General features: G+C 42.2%; 1 protein-coding gene across 2 annotated transcripts in view; it reads left to right on the forward strand.

Moving 5' to 3' along the window:
• The window catches only part of DAB1 (DAB adaptor protein 1), a 383,239-nt gene extending 368,188 nt beyond the window's left edge, over window positions 1-15,051 (forward strand). Inside the window, exons 13-16 of one of the 2 annotated variants that reach the window (XM_040978648.1) lie at window positions 2,584-2,692; window positions 9,274-9,822; window positions 14,437-14,564; window positions 14,940-15,050. In XM_040978648.1, the coding sequence (XP_040834582.1) occupies window positions 2,584-2,692; window positions 9,274-9,822; window positions 14,437-14,564; window positions 14,940-15,035 (882 nt within the window). In that variant the 3' untranslated portion in view covers window positions 15,036-15,050. Of the gene's footprint in view, window positions 1-2,583; window positions 2,693-9,273; window positions 9,823-14,436; window positions 14,565-14,939 lie in introns of both variants that reach the window. The other variant, XM_040978649.1, reaches the window with a different exon arrangement.
• The last annotated feature ends 7,133 nt before the right edge of the window (window positions 15,052-22,184 follow it).

The raw sequence follows: 22,184 nt of genomic DNA on the forward strand, positions 1-22,184 counted from the left end.
ATTCCAAATCATTGCCACTGGGAAGAGACAAGAACAGGATGTACTTCCTGCCTAACAGGAGCTACTGATCTAGTTAGGGCTGTGGGCAAAAGACTCTGAGGCACAGCAAAGGTGATGGGGCATCTGTCAGCATCTCCCTTGAACCTGACACAGGACAAGGGTCAGTGCAGGGCAGGATGCATGTTTGCCCTGTCTGCTATCTGTCTTGCTCCCTTCTTCTCCTCCCTGTCTTCTAGCTTTGCAGACCTGTAACCTAAGTGCTGCTAGCAGCTCTGGATTCCTACATGCAGCTGCAGCCAGACTGTATCAATCAGTGTTTGTAAAAAGACTAAGAATTCAGGGAGCACTCCCTCATCTGACAGTGAAATGAAGAAATAAAAGCTAAGTAAGGAAAGGTCTAATCCCAGTGCTGGATGCTTTCAAAAGTGACCCTGCAGCTTCTTGCTGAGAAAATAACTGAACTAGCCCTTCCCCTACTCTTCCCAGGGGTGAGCAGAGAGCAGTCAGGCACAGCTGTGCCAGCTGAAGCTGCTGGTTGGGCATGGACAGCTCTTCTGGGATCTGAGCAGTGGTGTAAACCAAGTGATGGTGCTATGGTTCACTGGGGGAGTCGTGCCTCACGGAGAAGAGGCCATGCCCTCACCACCGAGGACAGATGGCACCAGAGTCTGCTGCCCATAGCTTCCCCCAGAGAATCCAGGCACAGCTGTCTTGCTCCCAACACTTGATGTCCAGAGCAGCTACAAGGGAGGGAGCTGCAGCACCTGTCCCCAGGGAATGTGGACAGCTCATTCTCTGCTTCATCTATGGGGTAACAGCTTCATGCTGGGCACTCAGGATTATACAGCTGCAAAGCTGTGGAGTGAGAAAGCCGTAAGGGATGTTGTAGCATAGTCCCTTTACTTTGCAGATAGACAGAGTCCTGCAGAGCACGTGCCAGTTGTCCAAGGTTACGAGGTCACTGGCTGTGTTTAAAAGTCCTGAACATAGTTATTTGTGACTGTGTTTCTGGCCCTGAACTCAAGCATAGTCCAAATAGGTATCTAATAATTCTTAGAACAATGCTAGTCATCCTGCAAGCTTCTAACCTGAAAATGGCCTTGTCTAATTGCCATGGTTTTAGGATTAATGGTTTGTGTCATACAAATTTATAGTATATAGGCAAAAACCTGCTGGACATGGGTGTGGCCACTTAAAAACTTGAGGACTGATGTTTTCATTCTAGCACCTTCCAAATTATCTACTGTATACTCAGTAGATATTTCTGGAATTCTAACATGGGCTAGGCAGCAGTGTACACATTATTTTTATTGTCTTCTGGAAAATACTTTTTTTTTGCAAGTACATTCTGGGGCACCATGATACAAGGATCAGTACTGTGTTTGTTAAGATTGATTTGTCGGGCCTGGCGCTATGACCTAGCGGCTAAAGTCCTCACCTTAAACACGCAGGGATCCCATATGGGCGCCAGTTCTAATCCCAGCAGCTCCACTTCCCTTCATGCTCCCTGCCTGTGGCCTGGGAAAGCAGTCAAGGACAGCCCAAAGCTTTGGGACCTGCACCCGCGTGGGAGACCCGGAAGAGGTTCCTAGTTCCCAGCGCAGCACCAGCCGTTGCGCTCACTTGGGGAGTGAATCATCAGAGGGAAGATCTTCCTCTCTGTCTCTCCTCCTCTCTGTATATCTAATTTTGTAATAAAAATAAATCTTAAAAAAGAAGATTGATTTGTCCTTTGAGGTGACAAGTGCTTCATCGTTTAAGAAGGGCAAGCCTTGAACATTGCGCATAATGGATGTTGAATGGGAATATTGAGTTTGAAGGTATAATTTCTAAAGAGTGAAAGGCAGATATGTAACTGTTTCACTTGAAGATCTCTTTCAAGTGGCAGACATTCAAACTAAATCACAATACTGCCTTTTTTTTGGTGAACACCTGCTATATGCCTGTGCATAAATTTATTTATTTATTTATTTATTTATTTATTTATTTATTTTTCTTTACAGGTTTATTTTATTTTTATTGGAAAGTCAGATATACAGAGAGGAGGACAGACAGAAAGAAAGATCTTCCGTTCAATTACTCACTCCCCAAGTTAGTGCAATGGCCTGTGCTATGCCGATCCGAAGCCAGGATCCAGGAACCTCCTCCAGGTCTCCCACACGGGTATAGAGTCCCCAGGCTTTGGGTCATCCTTGACTGCTTTCCCAGGCCACAAGCAGGGAGCTGAATGGGAAGTGGAGTTACTGGGATTAGAACCAGCACCCATATGGGATCCCAGTGCATTCAAAACGAGGACTTTAGCCACTAGGCCACGCTGCCGGGCCCCAAGTACTAAAAATTTAAATGATAGAATAATAATGCTTCAAATGCACACTCTCATTTACTCTTCCAGCAACAAGCAAGGTTTCATTTTTCCCTGTGCCACTGATAATATCTGTGGGATCAACCATAGCCTGCATGCCACATAAATGATCCAGGCCATGGCTCACTTTGGCAACCCACCTCTTAATTCCTGCACCTGCTGGAGTGCTTGCTGAGTGCTGAGCCAGCTCTCCCACTTCCTTGGTCTCTCTGTTTCTGCAGACTCCTGCAACTCCAGGTGATGCCTTTATCCCATCTTCATCTCAGACACTTCCGGCGAGTGCAGACGTGTTTGGTTCCGTACCTTTCGGCACAGCTGCTGTACCCTCAGGTAAGCTTTTCTTCACTAATTTCACATATTTGACCTCTGCTAACCAAGAGAGAGAAGGAGTTGACTGAACAAGCTAACAAGTTATGCAACAACTCCTGCAGAACCACCATTCTCTGTTGCAGCTCTTGAGGTGACATTGAGAAGCTGTCATTTGGGTGGGAGACTGAGCAAAGCTCTGAGACAGTGTTGTTTGGAATCCACTGATGCCCTGTTTGGAAAAGTCCGGTGTACATGGGTGTACAGTTTGGTGAGCATGGCAGCTTCCACATACTTTTGGCAGAGGAGAGAAGGTGGTGAGCAGGAGAGCCAGCTCTCCACAGACCTGGAGACCTAATGAACAGAAAAGACATGCCTTATTTGGCACTGACTTAAGGAAGAGGCCAGATCCCCACTGGGGTTGGAGGGACCTTATGGGAAGAGAGCAAACTGCTGACAGTGAATTGGATGGAGTGGTAGTGATAGGAGCCAAAGGTTCAGAAAAAAACATTTTGTTCTGTTTTCCAAATATTCTTTAAAACATATGTACTACTTTTATAGCAGGGTAAAAATTCGTGTAGCAACAGTATTTCAGGTAGTATCATAGGGGTTTTACTTTGTTCCATCTGACACCCTGAAGTGACAATACTGTACTTGGAAATGGCAAAAATGGCATTGATTTTGTTCTTTGCATGCATGGGAGCCTGATAAATTTCTGTGTTTTTCTATAACTACATATCTAAAGTTCTTTCTTTCTCAACTTTCTTCTTATAAATGGAAAATGAGTTTGAATATGTCAGAGAATACAAATCATCTTGCATTTTCTATAAATAATGACCTAAATACTTAGTGTTAGAAGAACATTCTTACCACCAAATATAAACATTGTTTTTATTCAGAGTAAATTAAAAAATGCATAGTCTTTTCTGAAACGTAATTGTTTATCATAAGCAGACGATCACCAGGAGCTCTGGGAAGGAATAGTGGTTGGTAACCACTGAAACAGATTCAAATCTGCAGGTAGCATAAAAATGTATTGAATTGGCAACCAAATCTGTTTCACTCATCTCTCAAATAGACAATGATTATTTTGATCCCACCTAAAATGGATATTAGAATCTCCTTGCAGGCCTGGTGTTTCGCCTGGCAGTGAAGGCACAGTTGGGATGCCCACACTTCTTATCACAATGCTTGAGCTCCAGTACTGACTCCACCAACACCTCCCGTTTCCTGCTATGCGCACTTGAGAGGCAGCAGATGATAGAGCAAACAGTCGGGTATTCGTGACCCACATGGGAAAACTGGATTGGGTTTCTTTATCCCAGTTTTGACCTGGTAGAGACCTGCATTTGAGGAGTGAAATAGCAGATGGGAACTTTGTGTGGTGGTCTGGAGCATAGAAGATATTTTTAAAAATCTCTTTGGAAGTAGTGTAATGTGATACATCATTTGAAATAATGATTTTTAAAATTCCATCATAATGCACCCCTCCTCTGTGTCTTAGCTTTGTATTTAGAATGCCCATGTTTTGTTCCCATAATGTGGTTTTAAATATAGGGTTAGATACATTATGGAAAGTCTGGGTCCCAGATGAACTAATTTTCAGGCTGTGTTCACACTATGAATAAGGAATTGAGTGCCCAATCTGTGTAGGTCCTGTTCAAGTGCACGAGGGTTTATCAGTGAATACAACAGTCAGCATGCATGTGAGAGCAAGAGTTTCCATCCCACCGGAATGATGGATAGTAATATACAAATACGTAAACTTGTGTCGTATATCCTCTACCCAGTGCATCTGTATCATGAGAAGTAATAACAATTAAAAATAAAATAAGGTAAGTGATATGGGGAAAAGAATGACATCAAGCAGGATATGAAAATGGCAGTCTCCAGTCAGCAGTCTGCGCAGGTGAGAGGTAAACAGACTGCAAAGTCCACGGAAGAGCTCCCACAGGTATTAGACTTAATGGTCTCCAATCAAGGAACATTTTGGCACTTCCTAATTTAATTCCCTTCTCTGTAAGTGAGAAGATGACACTGGCATGCAATTATCCTCTCTCTTCTGACCCTAGCATTTTATTAAAAATACCTGCAGGATCTTCTTTTTGGACACAGTTATGTTCAGGGCCTTTTCACTACCTGTTCCAGATCAGTGGCTTTGAAAATCTGGGTTTCAGTATTAATGCTTAACACTGCAGAGAGGATCAGGGCATTTAGACATCCAGACTTGGTTCTTTCCGATGTTGAAATGACGCATAGATCACTTTTAATACTTCAGTGTCTGGAACTTGAGTCTAAAATTAATTTCTATTAGCATATTTTTACTTTCATTCTCCACTTAAAATATGAGTACAATATGCTTCACTGAGTGTTGAGCAATCTGCCGTGTTCCTCCTTTAACTGGTCTCAAACATCCCTGTGACTGTTGGATGCCTTTCTACCTGTCACTCAGTGAATGGGAGACAGGAATGGACTGAGTTACCCTCAGACAGTGAACGGTTTGCCTTCTGGGGGCTTTTGAACCTGATGGGCTAAGTTTGAATACTGGCTTAGCCAATTTTTAATATGTTCTAGGCTCCTGGCCAAATTAACCTGTCAGAGCTAGAGTTTCTTCATCTTGATAACTTGGTGAATTGCAGCAATATCATGAAAATTAAATAAGAAAATGAAATGAAGCACTTTCAGCATGTTGATATGTTACAAGTAATTGTGAGAAATTCCACTGTTATTGTTATCCTGCTTTCTAAAGTAGCAGAAAACATGTCTTATCTTTCCCATATGTTTCTATTTGCCTTTTAAAAATGCAGTCATTGAATGGCATGCAGTAAAGTTCAGATTCTTGGCCCCTTGGCTGTTCATGACAGCAGCAGCCTGAGTGGTGTTGAGAATGTCCTTGTGTGAAGACAAGCTCTTCCACGAGCCAGCTACATCTCTGAGCCTCAAGGAACTGGTCTGCAAAATGGGGATGGCCGTGATTCTACCTCCAGGAGCTCTTCTGAGCTTCAGCAAACATGTGTGAGAAATCCTGGATGGTAGTGCCTAGCAGGCCATCAGGTCTGCCCCACCCCCAGTGCCTGCGATTTCTTTTCCCCAAACTAAAGTGATAGCAGAATCAGCAGCCCCAGGAGCTTGTTTTGAAGATCAGCTTCATACAAATGTAAGCTCCACTACAACAGCGCTTGTTTAATGGTTTTGGTTTTTACTGCATTTCTGGAGACTAAAACAGTGCCAGGTACTGACTAAGAATATTTTTGGATAAATGAATGAGTCCAGTGAAATAATTTAGATAAGAAGGATATACATTCTATATTAATATTGGAAGGTCTCTTTATTGTCTGCGCTTTTCTGATATTTTCATGTAGCTTTTTCCCCCCTTGGTTCAAATAATGTGTTATCCCCAGGTACACACATCTGGCTATAAATTGCAATTTTCAACACTTTTTAGAAATCTAATTACAAGGCAGTAATAGCAGGTGGTCTCTTTCACGTCCCAGCAAGGAAATTTCTGATTGATCTGAACTTCTGGCATAAGCAGATGCTCCTTGGCACCTCCTCCCCCATGCTGTTTCACATTAGCAAGTAAACAGTTTACACCATTGTTAAGTGACTGCTGTGGCAGTCACCCAGGGGCACCCCCTGTCCAGGTCCACCACGGTCCTGCTACTGAGATATCCCACTAGCCATGCACTATGCCATATGGCAAGAGTTCCTTGGCATACAGACTACAAGCACACCCCGCAACCCCCTAGGAAAAGCGAGCAAGACCCGCAAGCTCTCAAACAGGGATACTCCATTACCCTCTGCTTTTGAATGTTGTACTCTGGTCTGGAGCAGATGGCAGGAAGCCAGAGAGAGTGCTAATAGCGCTCTCCAGAAAAGTATGCATCGCCCATATGTTAGTTCCTTGTGAAGAACAGGCAAAAATAAAGAGGGGAGGGAGCAGTATTTCAATAAAGCAATTCTCAGCCTTGAATGTACAAGAAAACAGCCTTGAATGTACAAGAAAACAAAATACAGAGAAAGCTGTGCTTACAGGCACAGGTTGATAAAGGAGTGCCCTGTTAGTTTGGCCGCCGTAACAAGTATTCCTGTCGGGGATTGCCAGTTTCTAACATGGTGGACAATCCTTCACTGTGTGCAACAAAATCGTGTGAGGAAACTGAGTTACCATGGAGTTCAAATATTCTTTGAAAGGATGTAACATGGGCCTCTGTTTCAGGTCACATTTCAGGAGTGCACTAACAATGCTGTGAGCCCCCTAAAACCAGTAGTGCAAACTGAAGCAATTATGGCAACGTAGACGTCTCCTACAAACTTACTTATCACCCCTAGCAGGTAGTAACACTCCCACTGAGAGCTACTGAGCCATAGCAAACTAAATCAGACAAAAGGGGTTGTGCAATTCTTGGTCTGCTGGAAGATTCAAGTCACTGCATTATTATGCGATAGGACAAGCTCTGTAAGCAGCTCTCAAGTTTGAAATGTCATAACCAGTGCTTCTTCACACTTGCTTCAATGCATTTGGACCCACTCACTTTAAAAGGATATTCTCTTTTTTGTTTGTTGAACCTGTGCCTCAATGCAGGAAATCATTTAACATGCTAGATCAATTACCAAGACGCTCATGTGACTTCTATCCCCTCCTCTATAATCTCTTCTTAGGGACATTGTGGCATGAGGGGCAAAGTGGACACCTGTCAGGGAAGTGGCCAAGCCTGGAATATTGGCTGTATCCATTGTCAGTATATTGATAAATGGGTGACTCTCAGACTGGAGCCTCTGCGTAGATCTTTGGACTCATCCGAGTCACCCACATGACACAATGTGACAGATGCCATTGCACCCACCACATATTTTTTTTAGAAGTTGCTCACAGATCCAGCACAATAGCCTAGTGGCTAGATCCTTAGTTTGCATGCCCAGGATCCCATATGGGCACTGGTTCATATCCTGATTACCCCACTTCCTATCCCAGCTCCCTGCTTGTGAACTGGGAAATCAGTCGAGGACGACCAAAGCCTTGGGACCCTGCACCTACATGGGAGACCCAGAAGAAGCTCCTAATTTCTGGCTTCGGATCAGCTCAACTTTGGCCACTGCGGACACTTGGGAACTGAACCAGCAGACAAATATCTTTCTCTGCATCTCCTCTCTGTGCATCTGCCTTTCCATAAAAAAAGAGGGAGGTGCTCACAGTACACAGCAACTATGTATCCACTGCTTCTTTTGCCCAAATCTGCTGACAGCCATGAAACACTTGTTTCGGGAGGGCAAGCAAGGCTGGGTTCTTGACCCTTTGCCTAGCCTGAATACAAGTTTCCCCGACTCAGTTGCATTTGTAGTGATCTTTGTGTTGCCTGAGAATGGTGGAAATCGTTGGAAGCCTGAGAGTGTCCTTCACACCTGATTGTCCTACAGACCCACAGTGTATGCAGCGATTTAATGGTAGGCAAGGTTAGGACATCTCAGTTCAGATCCTGATACTTCCTTATGCCACCTGAGTGATGTGAAGCAAGTTTTTTTTTCTTCTCTAGGCACTCATATTCTCATCCCTAAACCAGAAAGAAATAGTATCTAACCTGCTGGAACTTTGTGAATATATAACACACTTAAGGGTGTAACTCGCACGTGATAGGCACTTAGTAAGTGGAAATCATTGCTATTGCTGTTATTTCTATAACAAGTGCCACTTTTGCTTCCACTAAAATGTCCGAGAATCAATGGAATAATGTAGTACAATACATACTTACCATGAAATATGCATGAGTAGAGATCCTGATATTTTCCATTTCCCAATCTGTTAAGAGATACCCCTGAGTAGATAATATCCTCCATTATTCTGAAATTAAAATAATAATATGCAAATAGCATATTATGCCTGTTGATGTATATCAAACAAGATGTTGAGTACTTTATAAGCTCAGTTTGCTTCAAATCATAGCCAATGAAATCTAATATATACTGAATGGTCATTGTGTTGGGGGTAGTAAAAAATGCAGTCTCAGTATTCAAAACATGCAGTGGGACAGGAGTCATTTTATGCCCATTTTACAGATAAAGCCATAGGGCATTAGAGTGGTTATGAAGCACATCTGTTATTACACAGGTGTAATTATAGCAGCCTGAGTTTTAACCTAGGCCTCAAGAGCTCCAGCAGTGCAGTTTCTTAATCACTTTGCACAAGTCGTCAGTGCTAAGAAGGGAGATATTAACACCCACATTTGCAGCAAATAGCAATGGAGAGAATCCTTGAAGTCTAGCAAGAAGGTGTGTCTGCTATAGTCTTCTTTCTACTGAGTCTCATGGTTCCTTGGCCTGGAAAAAACTCAGAAACCTTAAATTGTGGAAGTGCTGTTATTGTGCTCCAGGCATTTGTGTGCCTTGCTCCCTCCGTGCATTTGATTTTCTGTTTATGAATCATCTGCAGGGGAGGGTTTCCCTGGACTTCCCCAGCAGGAAACCATCTTGAAGTACAGAGCTTCTGTTTCACTCTCCTGGCATCCCGCATCCCTAGCACTCAGCCTGGCACTCCATGGCTGTCGATCATATGAATATCTGCATTTGGCATTTTCAGGATGCCTGACTCTCCCTTTCCACCCCTCCAGGTTATGTGGCAATGGGCGCCGTCCTCCCATCGTTCTGGGGCCAGCAGCCCCTCGTGCAACAGCAGCTCGCCATGGGTGCTCAGCCACCAGTCGCTCAGGTGATGCCGGGGGCTCAGCCCATTGCATGGGGCCAGCCGGGCCTCTTTCCTGCCACCCAGCAGCCCTGGCCCACTGTGGCCGGGCAGTTTCCGCCAGCCGCCTTCATGCCCACACAAACTGTTATGCCTTTGCCAGCTGCCATGTTCCAAGGTCCCCTCACTCCACTTGCCACCGTCCCAGGCACGAGTGACTCCACCAGGTCAAGTCCACAGACCGACAAGCCCAGGCAGAAAATCGGGAAGGAAATGTTTAAGGATTTCCAGATGGTCCAGCCTCCACCCGTGCCCTCCCGCAAGCCTGACCAACCCTCCCTCACCTGTACCTCAGAGGCCTTCTCCAGTTACTTCAACAAAGTCGGGGTGGCACAGGATACAGATGACTGTGATGACTTTGACATCTCCCAGTTGAATTTGACCCCTGTGACATCTACCACACCATCGACCAACTCACGTGAGTGCTTCTCACTTAAGATATAGAATTTACTCCATTGATAAGTGTCAGCTGCTTGATTTGCATTCATGATGCAGAGATTTTGTTAGTGTCTTTGTAGGTGGATAAATAAAAAAAAGAAATGAAAGACCAAAGTATACTATTTTAAAAAGAAGATATACATAGAAGCAGTGAGCGATGTTGTTATATGGATGCATATGTATGTGATCCATTAAGCCTGCCTGTTGAATTTACTACCTGTAATAATAGTTAACACTTTTGGTACACCTGGAGCATATTTGGTTATACCTTCTCTACCTGAGCAGTCTTTGTTTTTGGACTTACATCAATGCTTAAAACAAGTTTTGCTAAACCTGTTTATGGCTAATGAAAGTGAGGTTCCTGGGCCTGGTGTGATAACTCAACTGGCTAATCCTGCTCCTCCAAACATGAGGATCCTGTATGGGCATCAGTTCATGTTCCAGCTCCCTGCTTATGGCCTGGGAAAGCAGTGGAAGACGGCCCAAATCCTTGGGACTCTGCACCCTCATGGGAGACCCAGAGGAAGCTTCTGGCTTTATGGCCAGTTGGGGAGTGAACCAGGAGATAGAAGATCTGTTTTTATGTCTCTCCTTCTCTTTGGAAATCTGCCTTTCCAATAAAATAAATGCATCTTAAAAAGAGAGTGAGGTTCAAAGAAAAGTTAACACATTGGTTAATTAGAATATAAGCCCTATATAAGTATGTCTCTATTGTGTTATTCCACATCTTGGTTTTGTTAGTTTTCTAATCCATTCATTTATGTGTGTCCAAGCTAATTACATATTGATTTTATTGAAGTAAAAATGAATGAATATAAAACTTTAGGAGTTCAGAATTTTAAAAAATCAGTAAGTAGGGCCCAATACGGTAAGCCTAGTGGCTAAAGTTCACATCTTGCACCTGCCAGGATCCCATATGGGCACCAGTTCTAATTCCAGCAGCTCCACTTCCCATCCAGCTCCCTGCTTGTGGCCTGGGAAAGCAGAGGAGGATGGCCCAAAGCCTTGGGACCCTGCACCCATGAGGGAAACCTGGAAGAGGCTCAGGGCACCTGGCTTTGGATTAACTCAGCTCCACGCATTGCAGTCACCTGGGGAGCGAATCATCGGACGGAAGATCTTCCTCTCTGTTCCTTCTCCTCTCTGTATATATGACTTTCCAATAAAAATAAAGCAAATCTTTTTTTAAAAATTAGGTAAATAAGATCAAGAGGGAAACTTAGGGCAGAGTTAAAGCAGCCACACTGTCTCATCCCAGTTTTGCCTCAGAGTTTCCAGCAACAGTGAAAGAGAAAAAAGGATGGTGCTACAGAAGGCTCTGGACTGAGAACCTGAAGATCATATTTCTTTTTTTTTATTTTTATTGAAATTTTAGATCTATAGAGAGACGGAGAGAAAGAGAGAAAGGTCGTCCAACCATCTTTATAATATAGAAGCTTTGTGCATAGGGGCAGGATTTTTTTATTTTTGTGAGCTGTAATTCCTTCACATGCATAAAGCTATGGACCAGTAAAGAATACAATATTGCAGGTAGTTAAACAATGTCTATAAAATCATCATCGGTATCATCAGGTTAAGTGATCTTGTGCAGTGTCCTGGACCAGTGTTCTGGTGTTAGCGTTTTCACTGCAGGCTGTGTCCCTGGCAATCATGTGACTTCCATTTGTGTCGTTGGTAAAATGTGTGAATTCACTTGCTCAAACAATGTGCCTCCTTCTAGCTCTGGCTGTCAGTGATTCTACCCCAATTCATTTTGCCGCTGCAAACATCTGGAAGGCAGTAACCATGCAGCCAAATCAGAGTCCAGATACACTTGAGTACACACACGTTTGTTCAACACAATTTGGGGAAGGTGATCCTGTGACTCAGTCTGTATCTTGACAATGGATAAGGGAAAAGGAAAGCTCATGGTACAATGAGTTTGGCATTTTCACTACTGTCACAGATGATATGGATCACTGCATGGCCAATACAGTGAATTGTCAAGAAAAGAATCTAATGTTAATTCAATTAGGTTATGTCATTTCAGCAAGATTCACATGATATTCTGAAAATGAATGCCTTTAATGTGTATAAATAACATTCTTGCATTCAGGCTGTGTGAACTATGTAGTGAACTGTGTGCTAAAATGCAGCAAATTTCAATGAAGAATAATGAATAAAAAATGAAATGTTAAAGCAAGCCCTGTATAACTAAGCAGGCATATTTTTTTTAAAAAAAAAAAAGCTTATCCTTTGGTGGACTTGTGTGTCTGCAACAAGTAAAAGAAATTTAAGTTCTTTGAAGACTAGGGGATATGTCGTCATCACTTCCTACAGTTCTAGCAGAGTGCACAACCTGTTGGAGGCATTTGGGAAAGGATGTGAACTGCTGAATGAACAAAACAAGGTCATTCAGCTACTGTTGCTGTAGAGCAAAAGTGTATATCCTTGGCACGTCTGACATTTTGGCCCACATAATTATTTGCTGTGGGGAACCTTCTGGTACACTATGGAGTATTTAGTAACAACCCTGGCCTTTACGTACAAGTAGGATAACTTCCCTCTAGTTGTGACAATCAAAAATAGCTGCACTAGTGGCATATTCACACCCCTGGGGGGTCAAGTCACCATAAATTGAGAAGCACTGTTTTTTTTTTCTTTTAAGATTATTTGATTTTATTGGAAAGGCAAATTTACAGAGAGAAGAGACGGAGAGAAAGATCTTTCATCTACTGATTCACTCCCCAAGTAGTCACAATGTCAGATACTATATTGATCCAAAGCCAGGAGCCAGAAACTTCTCCTGGGTTGCCATGTGGGTGCAGCATCCCAAAGCTTTGGGCCAACCTTCTCTAATTTCCCAGGCCACAGGCAGGGAGCTGGATGGGAAGTGGGGCAGCTGGGAAATGGCCCAGCACCCATATGGGATGTGATGCTTACCGACAGAAGATTAACCAGCTGAGCCATTGCACTGGCCCAGCACTGTTCTAGAGTGTGAAGTAATCTATAAAATCTTTTAAAGGGGAATACACATGCATATGTAAACCCCTATTATGCATCTCATTGATTTCCTTGAATAGGTATCTGTGCTACGCCTGTCAGAATTAGCAGTTCAGTGTGAGTTCTCGTCAGCTAGTAAACAATAATCCACTTCAAACACAATTTAGAATCCTATTAAGCTAATGTTTGTTAAACAGCTACTATCCATCAGGGTATTTTCATTTAGCCATAAGCCCACTGTAACTACTTTGTTATAAAGTCATCTTAGGAAACAATATAGAGTTATTTCCAATTAAAAATGTAATTTGATGTTTTATTTTAAAGAAAATTGGTTAATCCAGCTTTCTTTATTCTCTTCCTATAATAATGTTTGGAGTGGTTAGAACAAAAATGAACCTCAAATAGCCAGACCCCAGCACAGAGATGTAGCAATGTCAGACAGATCCAACTTCAAACCTAAGACCATTTTTTCACTGCTGTGTTAGCACTGCAGTTCACCTCTCTAAACTGTGAGGGTTTTTTCCCCCCAATCTGGAGAAGTTCAACAACACCTAGCAGTTGTTTATATTAGAGAGAGAGCAATAAATGGGAAGTCCCTAGCAGAGTGTCTGGCTCAATGGCACATTATAAATAAAATATGAAGAAATATAATTCTTACTCTAGATACAGGTTCCTCAGAGTAAAAGTACACAGTAGGTTTTACAGTCATTCACTGCCTTGTAATCTGCCAGGTTTTCTAAATTCAGGAGTGTTATAATGGGGAGGCCTTATCCATGGCTTTTGAAATTCAGCTGCTAAATCAAGACTTGTCACCTCCTCACTGGGGACAGAGCCAGTGACTGGTATTTTGTGTGCCAAATGAGAAATTATTGAAAGAAGAGTACTTTCAAATGGCATATTTGTTATAAGCCTCTGGAACAAATGAGAGGAGAGAAATGCGGGGAGGTCAGCACAGCAAGCACGTGTCCTTATAGACTCTAGTTGCCATCAGCAACAGCATCTCCCCAGATCACCAAGTCTCTGTTTATTCAGTACCTACTATATGCCAGAATTCAAAGCCCGGTTTTATCAGTTGCCATAAGCAAATTAGCAGCCTTCCTTTTTCTGATATGTGAAATTGAGATAACCTCTAGCTCCAAGAGGCTTTATGGGAATTAGAAATACTGTCCCTAAAATTTCTGACAATGGCTGTCACATCAAAGCCACTCAACGAATGTGCCCTGTGATGAAAGAAAGTGAGAAGGATGCAAACAAAAATCCCTTAGTTCTCTGCTCAAGCATTCAAAGTGGATTTTTAAAACACAGAGCTTCTGCTTCAGTAGATGGGAGATAGGGACCAAGATTTTGCCTTTTTAAGAATCCCAGGTGATGTTCACACGCTGGGGGCAAAGTGACCATCCCTTGAAAACCATTGCCTTGTCCTGTGTGGACCAACTCCTTCCTTGCTATGGAGAGTATGAGAGCCCAAGTATGTACCAAGGGGAAACTCAGATATACAGCTGATTTAACTTGGCTTGAGTGTAAGAGTTTGACTTGACTATAATTAGATCCCTGTAAATGGTCACAGCCGGGCCCTTATAGTGTTTCCTCTTGTTTCTTGGTCTCGGTGTAGCTCCAACGCCTGCCCCTAGGCAGAGCTCTCCATCCAAATCATCTGCATCCCACGCCAGTGATCCCACTGCTGATGACATCTTTGAAGAAGGCTTCGAAAGTCCAAGCAAAAGTGAAGAGCAAGAAGCTGTAAGTCACTGCTTTGATTTTATCGGGTCTTATTTCTCCTTCCAGTTAAAACATCCATGCATGAAGGGGACAACAAGGCAAAGGCTGTTGACTCAGATACTGTACGTCTAAAGGGGTTTCTCAGGGGTTTTCATTTATGTTTATATGAGTCAGCCAAACCCAAAAACAAAATGTTCTTTTATGAAGCTCTTGCTGAGAGTTTTTACATTGCGGGGTGGGGGAGGGAGGCTATTGGAGAGGGCATCCTCTAGCTGAAATTGCTCCCTTCTTTAAAATCACTAACTATATGTAGTGCATGAAAATACTCCCAGTTGTCTTGTATTTATAATTGCTAAAAAGAGAAAGAAAGCAAAGTCTTACCTTCTTGTGTTCTAGCCTGACGGTTCCCAGGCCTCATCCAGCAGCGACCCATTTGGGGAGCCCAGTGCTGAGCCCAGTGGTGATACCACAAGTCCACAGGACGGTAGCTAGAAAGCGCAGGGCTGGGTAGGTATCCCTCCTTTTCATCTCCTTCACCTTTCAGCTGGCTATTTGCCCTCTTAAATTCATACTCCCCACACCCTTGCTCTCTCTTTTGCCCAATCTATATCCTGATGCTCCAACCACCTCTCCCTGCCTGGTGTCTGCTTTCCACTCTGTGCTTCTTCCTGGGTGCATGACCTCTGACTTATACAGGAAGATGGGGTAGGAGACCTGAGGAACGTTCCTCTTATTTCATCAATGATATGTTCTGAGCACATGGTAGTGATAGAGTGAGGAATGGTCAGCACTACTTAATGTGGATTTAGTTTCTGAAATCATCAAAATTCTGAGAGAGACACATTCTGCCCACTCATAATTTCTCAGTGAAATGTGCTTTAATCTTTTAAGCAAAATGTCACTGCATTTGCCTGCACTCCGCAGATCTAAAGAGGTCACCGATCAAACACACTGAGAAGGCAGACTATGAAGCAAAAACAAGCAGTGCTTGAAATAAGATTGATCAAGATGTAAGATCCTGGTAACCCTTTTGAGTAGCCAGAGAGGACCTGCACCTTTTCCCATGTGAAAGTAAAAATCAAAGCCCAAAGTATTCACTCCTGGGCTCTACTGTCTGCACCTGTGTTACTGCATACGGTTTTCACTCATTCACTTCAGCTTCCATCAGCAGCTGTTTTTGAGAGAGGTGTACTTACATTTGCTAGAAGTGGCTTTTGGCACTTGAATTTCGACACATCTGATTTGATCGCAAGAAAGAGAACTGAGGAAGTAAAGCTTCTTAGGAGACAAAATACACCTTGTTACCTAGACATGATTTCTAAGGTCAGTCTTTGACAAATGTGTTCAATTTTCAGACACTTCTCTAGTTTTCCATAAACATATAGGACCACAAGACCATCCCCAAAGAGCTGGGGTTTTTGTTTTTTGTTTTTTTAGTCCCCAAAAGCAGGGCTGGAACCATTAAAATGGAAAATGGTTTTTACTGCTCATTAATGGATTCTCAGTCTGCGTGTAAGTTATTTTGACACTTAATTGAAAGCTAGCATGGTGTTTTGGGAGTACATTTTGTTAATAGATTTTATGATTTAAAAAACTTAGCCTATGGTATATTTTGCCATATTTTGTGTCAATACAACAGCACATAATAATACATCACACCATGGAAAACTAACTAATACCCATTTCAATATTCAGCCTTATCAAGTTGTTTGGGGATCTGGTCTGTTATAGGTAAAGTCAATACTGTAGGAAAGGGAGAGGTTGGGGATTTTGAGCCAATTCCTTGGAGGGATTCCCTAAGAGGTTTTCTACCCGTTGCAATTGCTGTATTTCATATGCTCAAGTTTTCCTGGAGAAGTTGGATGAATGAACTGGATGTGACAGGAACCATTCATCAAAATAGCAGCAAACATCATCTTCAAATTGAAGTTCTTCTAGAAAACAAAGATGACTTATACTATTTGTAGATCAATGTATCAAACCCTCATCTTTTTGAGCTTGTTCAGCTTGAGAAAAATCACATAAGCTCAGCTGTTTTGGGGGGCTTGTGTCTGCTTTACATTTCCTCTGTCCAGTATACCAGCCAATGCTGAGTTATAACTAGTATAGTGGAAAGATTTCAACATTTGGAACTTGAGTTCAAATCCTAATTCAGCTATTTAATAGTGGCAAGCCTTGGGCGAGCACTACAATTTCTTTTGAATATTGGCTTCTTCATTTGCTAGCAGGGGCTATTTTTTTACCGAGGGAGTTATTTAGGATAGTATATATCAACACCTGGAGACAGTCACTTAATACTGAACTTAAACTTCTGCAGTGATATTAACTGAATCCAGGATCTAGCTTCACCACATTCTGGTTATGTAGCCATATTGAGATTCACTTAGTTTCTAAGCTTATTTTCTTCACTTGAACTCATACAGATAAAAACAGCACAGGCCTCATATAGTTCTTCTGTGGATAAAATGATGTGATTAACATGGAGCTTTCACCAGTATCTGGCACATATAAAGCACTCACTGGCTGTGATCACCACCACCACTATCTTCACCTCCTGTTGAATGCAGTCACCGGCAAGGAGTTTTTGCTGTGTGTTTTATATCTTAGATGGTTTTCACATGCCTCAAATAACAATAGGGAAAACACACAAATAAGGAAAAAGGCTGGTCCTTTTTTCCTGGTGTGGATTGGTTGTCCTCTAATCAAAAGGACCAAGTGAATTGGGCCCTTCAGGCCACCTTTTCCCAAAAAATGAGTAAGCTCACGCTCACAAGTAAATCTCACTAAATCCTCCTGGCTCCAGAAGAGTGCTAGGTGGGCTAAGTTTCAATGAAGCGATCATTTGCCTTTGGAGGCTCTGCCTGGTCATGTCACAGTTCCCTAAACAGAGTTACGTGCCAAGACTCTGAAACCAACCTCTACGACACACACATGGAAGTCCAAGTGAGCTTTCCTCAGTCTGTCCCGCAACACACTCATAAGTAACACTTTATCTTTTTGTGTGCATCCCCTTCAACCATCCACGCAACTGGAAATTTATAGACTCCAATTTGTTATTGCCTTTTCAGACATTTGGAAAAGAGCCACTATCGTGAGATAGCTGTGTCCATGGCTTTATTTTCCAACTCTGCTTTCATCTAGTTGGAAAGCAATGGTCCCTTACTTCTTATCACCCTTGCAGCCATTATCTCCCACTGTTTTTTATTAGAAACACCAACAGAGTCCTGAATAAGCAGGAATGACATCTTTTGATAAGTCAAAGCCACATCATGCCAGAGTAACAGGGAACAGAGAGGCTCAGTCCCTGCAGGTGGAAGCTTTGGGGCAAATTTCAAATAGTATTTCTGTTTTAGCAATAAAGGAAAATATCTTCAGTTATTTCACTTCTTCTTACATCCTCCATCTGGGAGAATCACATGACTGTGAGGGACTGGGTCAATGGGCAAAAAAGAGCCAAAATAATATTATAATGGCTGGTGAGGGAATGGCAGGTAATTTATACCTCACTGATGTGTTGCTGGAGCAATTTTAAGGGCAAAATGTTAGCTTTTGAGGAGATGAAAGAAAAATGAAAACATTTATTTGGTTAAATGGCTAAGTAAATAAACTGCCTATCAGACTTCCCCAGCTGTCAAGTCAAAGTAACATCTATAACAATGGAGGAATCGTTGGTCTGTCTCCCTGAGTAACAATAGATAGAGCCATAAATAATAAGTTGCTGTCATCTATTTAATACCAATCTCTGTAGTGAGAACCCAAGACATATAAAATATTACCTTGTGGCTATCTTATGTTTAAACAGAAAGTGGAACTTCAAATGTATTGTGAAAGATACTCTTGAAAGGAAAAGAAAGCAAAGAGGGAGGGAAAGAAACAGGTGACTTGATCTGAGTTACAGCTACAAGGCAAATGTTCCACTCTCATCTGGTGAAATGCAGGTAATTACATCAGCTCCCTCCCCAGACTGTCCAAATACCAAACAATACATGAATATCAAAGTGCTTTGTAAGCTCTGAAAGTAATATAGACATACTCGGATTACTATTACTCTTCTATTTTTCAGTAGTATTCAGAAGCATTCTTAAAGAGCCTCCTGCAAAACAAACAAATAAATAAAAACAAACAATCTAAGCCTTTGGAAGGACTAATACTCCAGTTTCTGAGGCTTTCCTGGAAAAACACCTTCCTGAAGTCCTTTATCTGAAGTGCCATGGAGGCAGAAGTTGGCCTGCAGCAACTGATGGCACTGTGGGCCCAGATGGAGAAATAGGCTTGATACCAAGAGCTGTCTCACCAGTGAAACCTGCAGCAAGTTAAGACTGAAGGTATATAGGAAGGGAGGATTAAGTATGGTAATAACTGGGTCCGTGTCATGGTACTACTCACTCCGCTTAGGAATGCAGGGCAGCATACTCTGACAGAAATAAGTCAAGTTTATTCTGAGACCAGTTGACCTCAAGACATGCACATGAGTTACCAGTATGCCAATGGATATAGCTTATAAAGGTCAAAAGAAGAATCAGAGTCAGATATGAAGATTTCAGCACGCTTTTCATCCATTGGAATTAGTGTAAAAAGAGTATTACTGATCATCAGGCTCAGAGATCAGTAAGGTGCAATTGCTCATACTTTGTGGGCATACCATCTCCATCATAGCTACTCTGTTATTATGAACAACAAAGCCACAGAAGACACCGCATGAATGAATTAGAGAAGCTATTTTCCAATTATACTTATATGTTTAAGAGGCACAATCAGCATTGGCAACTAAAAGGTCATTTGCTAATCCCTGATTTATTTATTTCATGTTCCTGTTTCTAGAATCACTCTGCACGAGATAATCACAATCCATTTGTTGTGCATAATAAAATATAGTTTTAAAACACTAGCACTTTGACAAGCACCACCTGATTGAGTCCTCATGGAAACAGTGTTAAGTATTTATTTTATTTAAATTTCATACAAAGGACAGGTAAGGTGGAAAGATTAGTACCTTGCTGAAAGCTTAAGACTGCTGTGCATTAAGGCTAGGATTTGGCTCTAGACCCATATTCAATAACTTGGAAATAGTCTAACACCACCATGACCCTGGATTTTAGTGCCATCTCTCCAGTCGGCTATCTGTGTGATATGAAGCAGATGGCTTCCCTCCTGATCTTGGCCTTCCTGTTCTGCTAACACATCCGATGCACCCTTCCAGTTCTCATAGTCAAGATCCTCAAAGTCACCCAATAACAACTTGGAAGATCCAAACTCCCAATAAGAGCCTGCAACAAAATCCCTGCCCTGGGCCTCTTGTCCTCCCAGCTTAAAATAGTATATATAAGAAACCCTAGAATGTGCTGACTTCGTTAAGTTATACAGAGAGGATCAACTTTACATTCACAGCCGACTCCTGTTGACCAGGAGCATATTTTAAAAAAAAAAAAAAAAGTCTCCTGCTAATGGCAGAGAATTTGTGTCAGCAATGTCAGTGCCTTCTTCTGACACTTGAGAAGTTCCAGGGAGATGAATTAAGTGGATGAAGCGCATGGGCAAAGCAGATCATTCATGCCTGTCATTGTTATGATGGATAGTGAAATGCAGTATTTACCAGAACATGAAGAGACCCCGCTCCAGGGAAACTCAGGTGGTACTTCTCTGCATTCACCCAGAAAGCAAATGCATTTGGTAACCTCAATTTCTAAAGTAGTATTCTTAAATTTGTAATGTGTTTTGAAGAGTTTTCTACCTCATGGCTAGATCTTTAGGCCCAAAGAGATCAGAAAATTTTGTTTTCCATTGTTTAAAATAAAATAAAATGGAAGACTCCTACCACTTATAATCTTTCATGTTATGTAAATACACAGATTACTTCTTGCAATCCCATGAAGAATTTTTTTGAACCCCATCTGAGAGATGGGAAAACGGTGGCATACTCAGGTGAAATGCTTACCCAGATTCATACAGGATGGCAGGATCTATCTGACTCCAAAACTCGTGCGTGTTTCATTATCCTGTCCATGGATCAAGTTGAACCTGAAGTTATTCCAGCCTTGTTTCCCCTCCCCTGTTTACCAGAACCTTTTGCATTTGCTGAGCGAAAGAAGTTTAAAACCACCTCTAAGCTATACCCAAGAGTTGAAACTGAGAGATCATGAGATTAAACGTGTTGCCTGAGCAGTTGAGGCACTCAAGCCCCGGCTTTCATCCGAAGACCCCTTGGGCCACAAGCTTAATTTAGTGCTAATTTCACCCTAAACTCCAAAGATGGAGTATAGATAGGTTTGCTGAGTGAGCAGTTTGCACTATGCCACCATTGGCCTCACATCTAAGATCAGCATACTTCAGTATCTTCTTTCCACTAATAAAGATACAATTCTTTTGACATCCTTGTTTAATTAGGAATAAGGTTTCCAGAAATAAATACAATAAACATTAAATGAGTGGAAAGCAAAAAGCAAGGTTTAGGTAGTGTCCAAGAGGTCCTGTAATATGTAAAACTATTTACTCCTACACCCCATGCCAAAGAGCTGTTGAGGAAGACAGCAAGAAGAGACAAGCACAGGAATGGGCACTGTAACTTAGGGCTGTCCCCTGGTATTCCACTGTCCCCCACGACATTGGGAAAGTACTCCTCATTTCCAGGCCCTCAGAGTCTTCAGAAGCTGTATGGCAGATAGCCCTACCAACTTTGATGTTCTACAAGTGGGAAAATGTAGTGCAAGAACAGTAATCTATCTGTGTTTGTGGGAAATTCTAGATAAAAACAAATGTGGTCTGTGGTGATCACAAGCTCATCACTGGTTGCTGGCAAAAAGTAGGCACTGACCCAGAAGGCCACAAGGGAAGTTTGGAGTCTGAGAGAACGCTTTCTAGCTCACATGTTAAATACATTTGTCAGAACACACCCAACTGTATACTTAAAATCGATGTGTTTCATCATGTGTCAGTTACACATCAGTGAAGTTTATATAATAAGAAAAAAATACGTGAATTCATTCAGATGGGAAGTAAATTAGATGTTACCATCAGTCTAAGGCCATGGGGGAATGGGAAGTTAAAGCTTAGTGGGTACACAGTTTCTATTTGGGGTGATGAAAGACTTATAGAAATAACGATAATTATACAACATTGTGAATGCAATTAGTGCCTTGGAATTACACACTTGCCAACAGATAAGATGGCAAATGATATTTTCATTTTGCCTCAATTAAATCTTAGGAAAACAAAAACCCAGTTCTACCCAATGCTGGCTGAATGGCCTTGGGCAAGTCACTCAACTAGGAATACTTGACTGCTTTATGGTAAACTGGGGCTGGGAACTCCAAGGGTTCAGCCTTGGCCCAGCATTCGGGTGAGATCCTCCATGTGTGATCCAGGACAGGCCCTGAGAGTACCCATTTGCAGAAGCTATTATTACTCGAATTGTGTGAATCTGTTTGGCGGCTGCACGACAGCACATAGTTCATGTTTAGAGACCTTGTGAGTTTGTCTGCCAGCAGTAAGAGCTTCTGTTAGTCACAGGGCCTGCAGCCACATGCTCAAGATTAACTCCACTTCAGTTCTGCAAAATCTCCTTGGGCCAATCCTGTGCCATTTTCATTTTTTTATAACTGAGTGTCCATTTGTACCTGTAGCTATGTATTATGAAAGAGAAGA

Source organism: Ochotona curzoniae, unplaced genomic scaffold (assembly GCF_017591425.1).
Source record: "Ochotona curzoniae isolate NIBS_2020 unplaced genomic scaffold, NIBS_Ocur_1.0 contig_291, whole genome shotgun sequence".
Lineage (NCBI taxonomy): Eukaryota > Metazoa > Chordata > Mammalia > Lagomorpha > Ochotonidae > Ochotona > Ochotona curzoniae.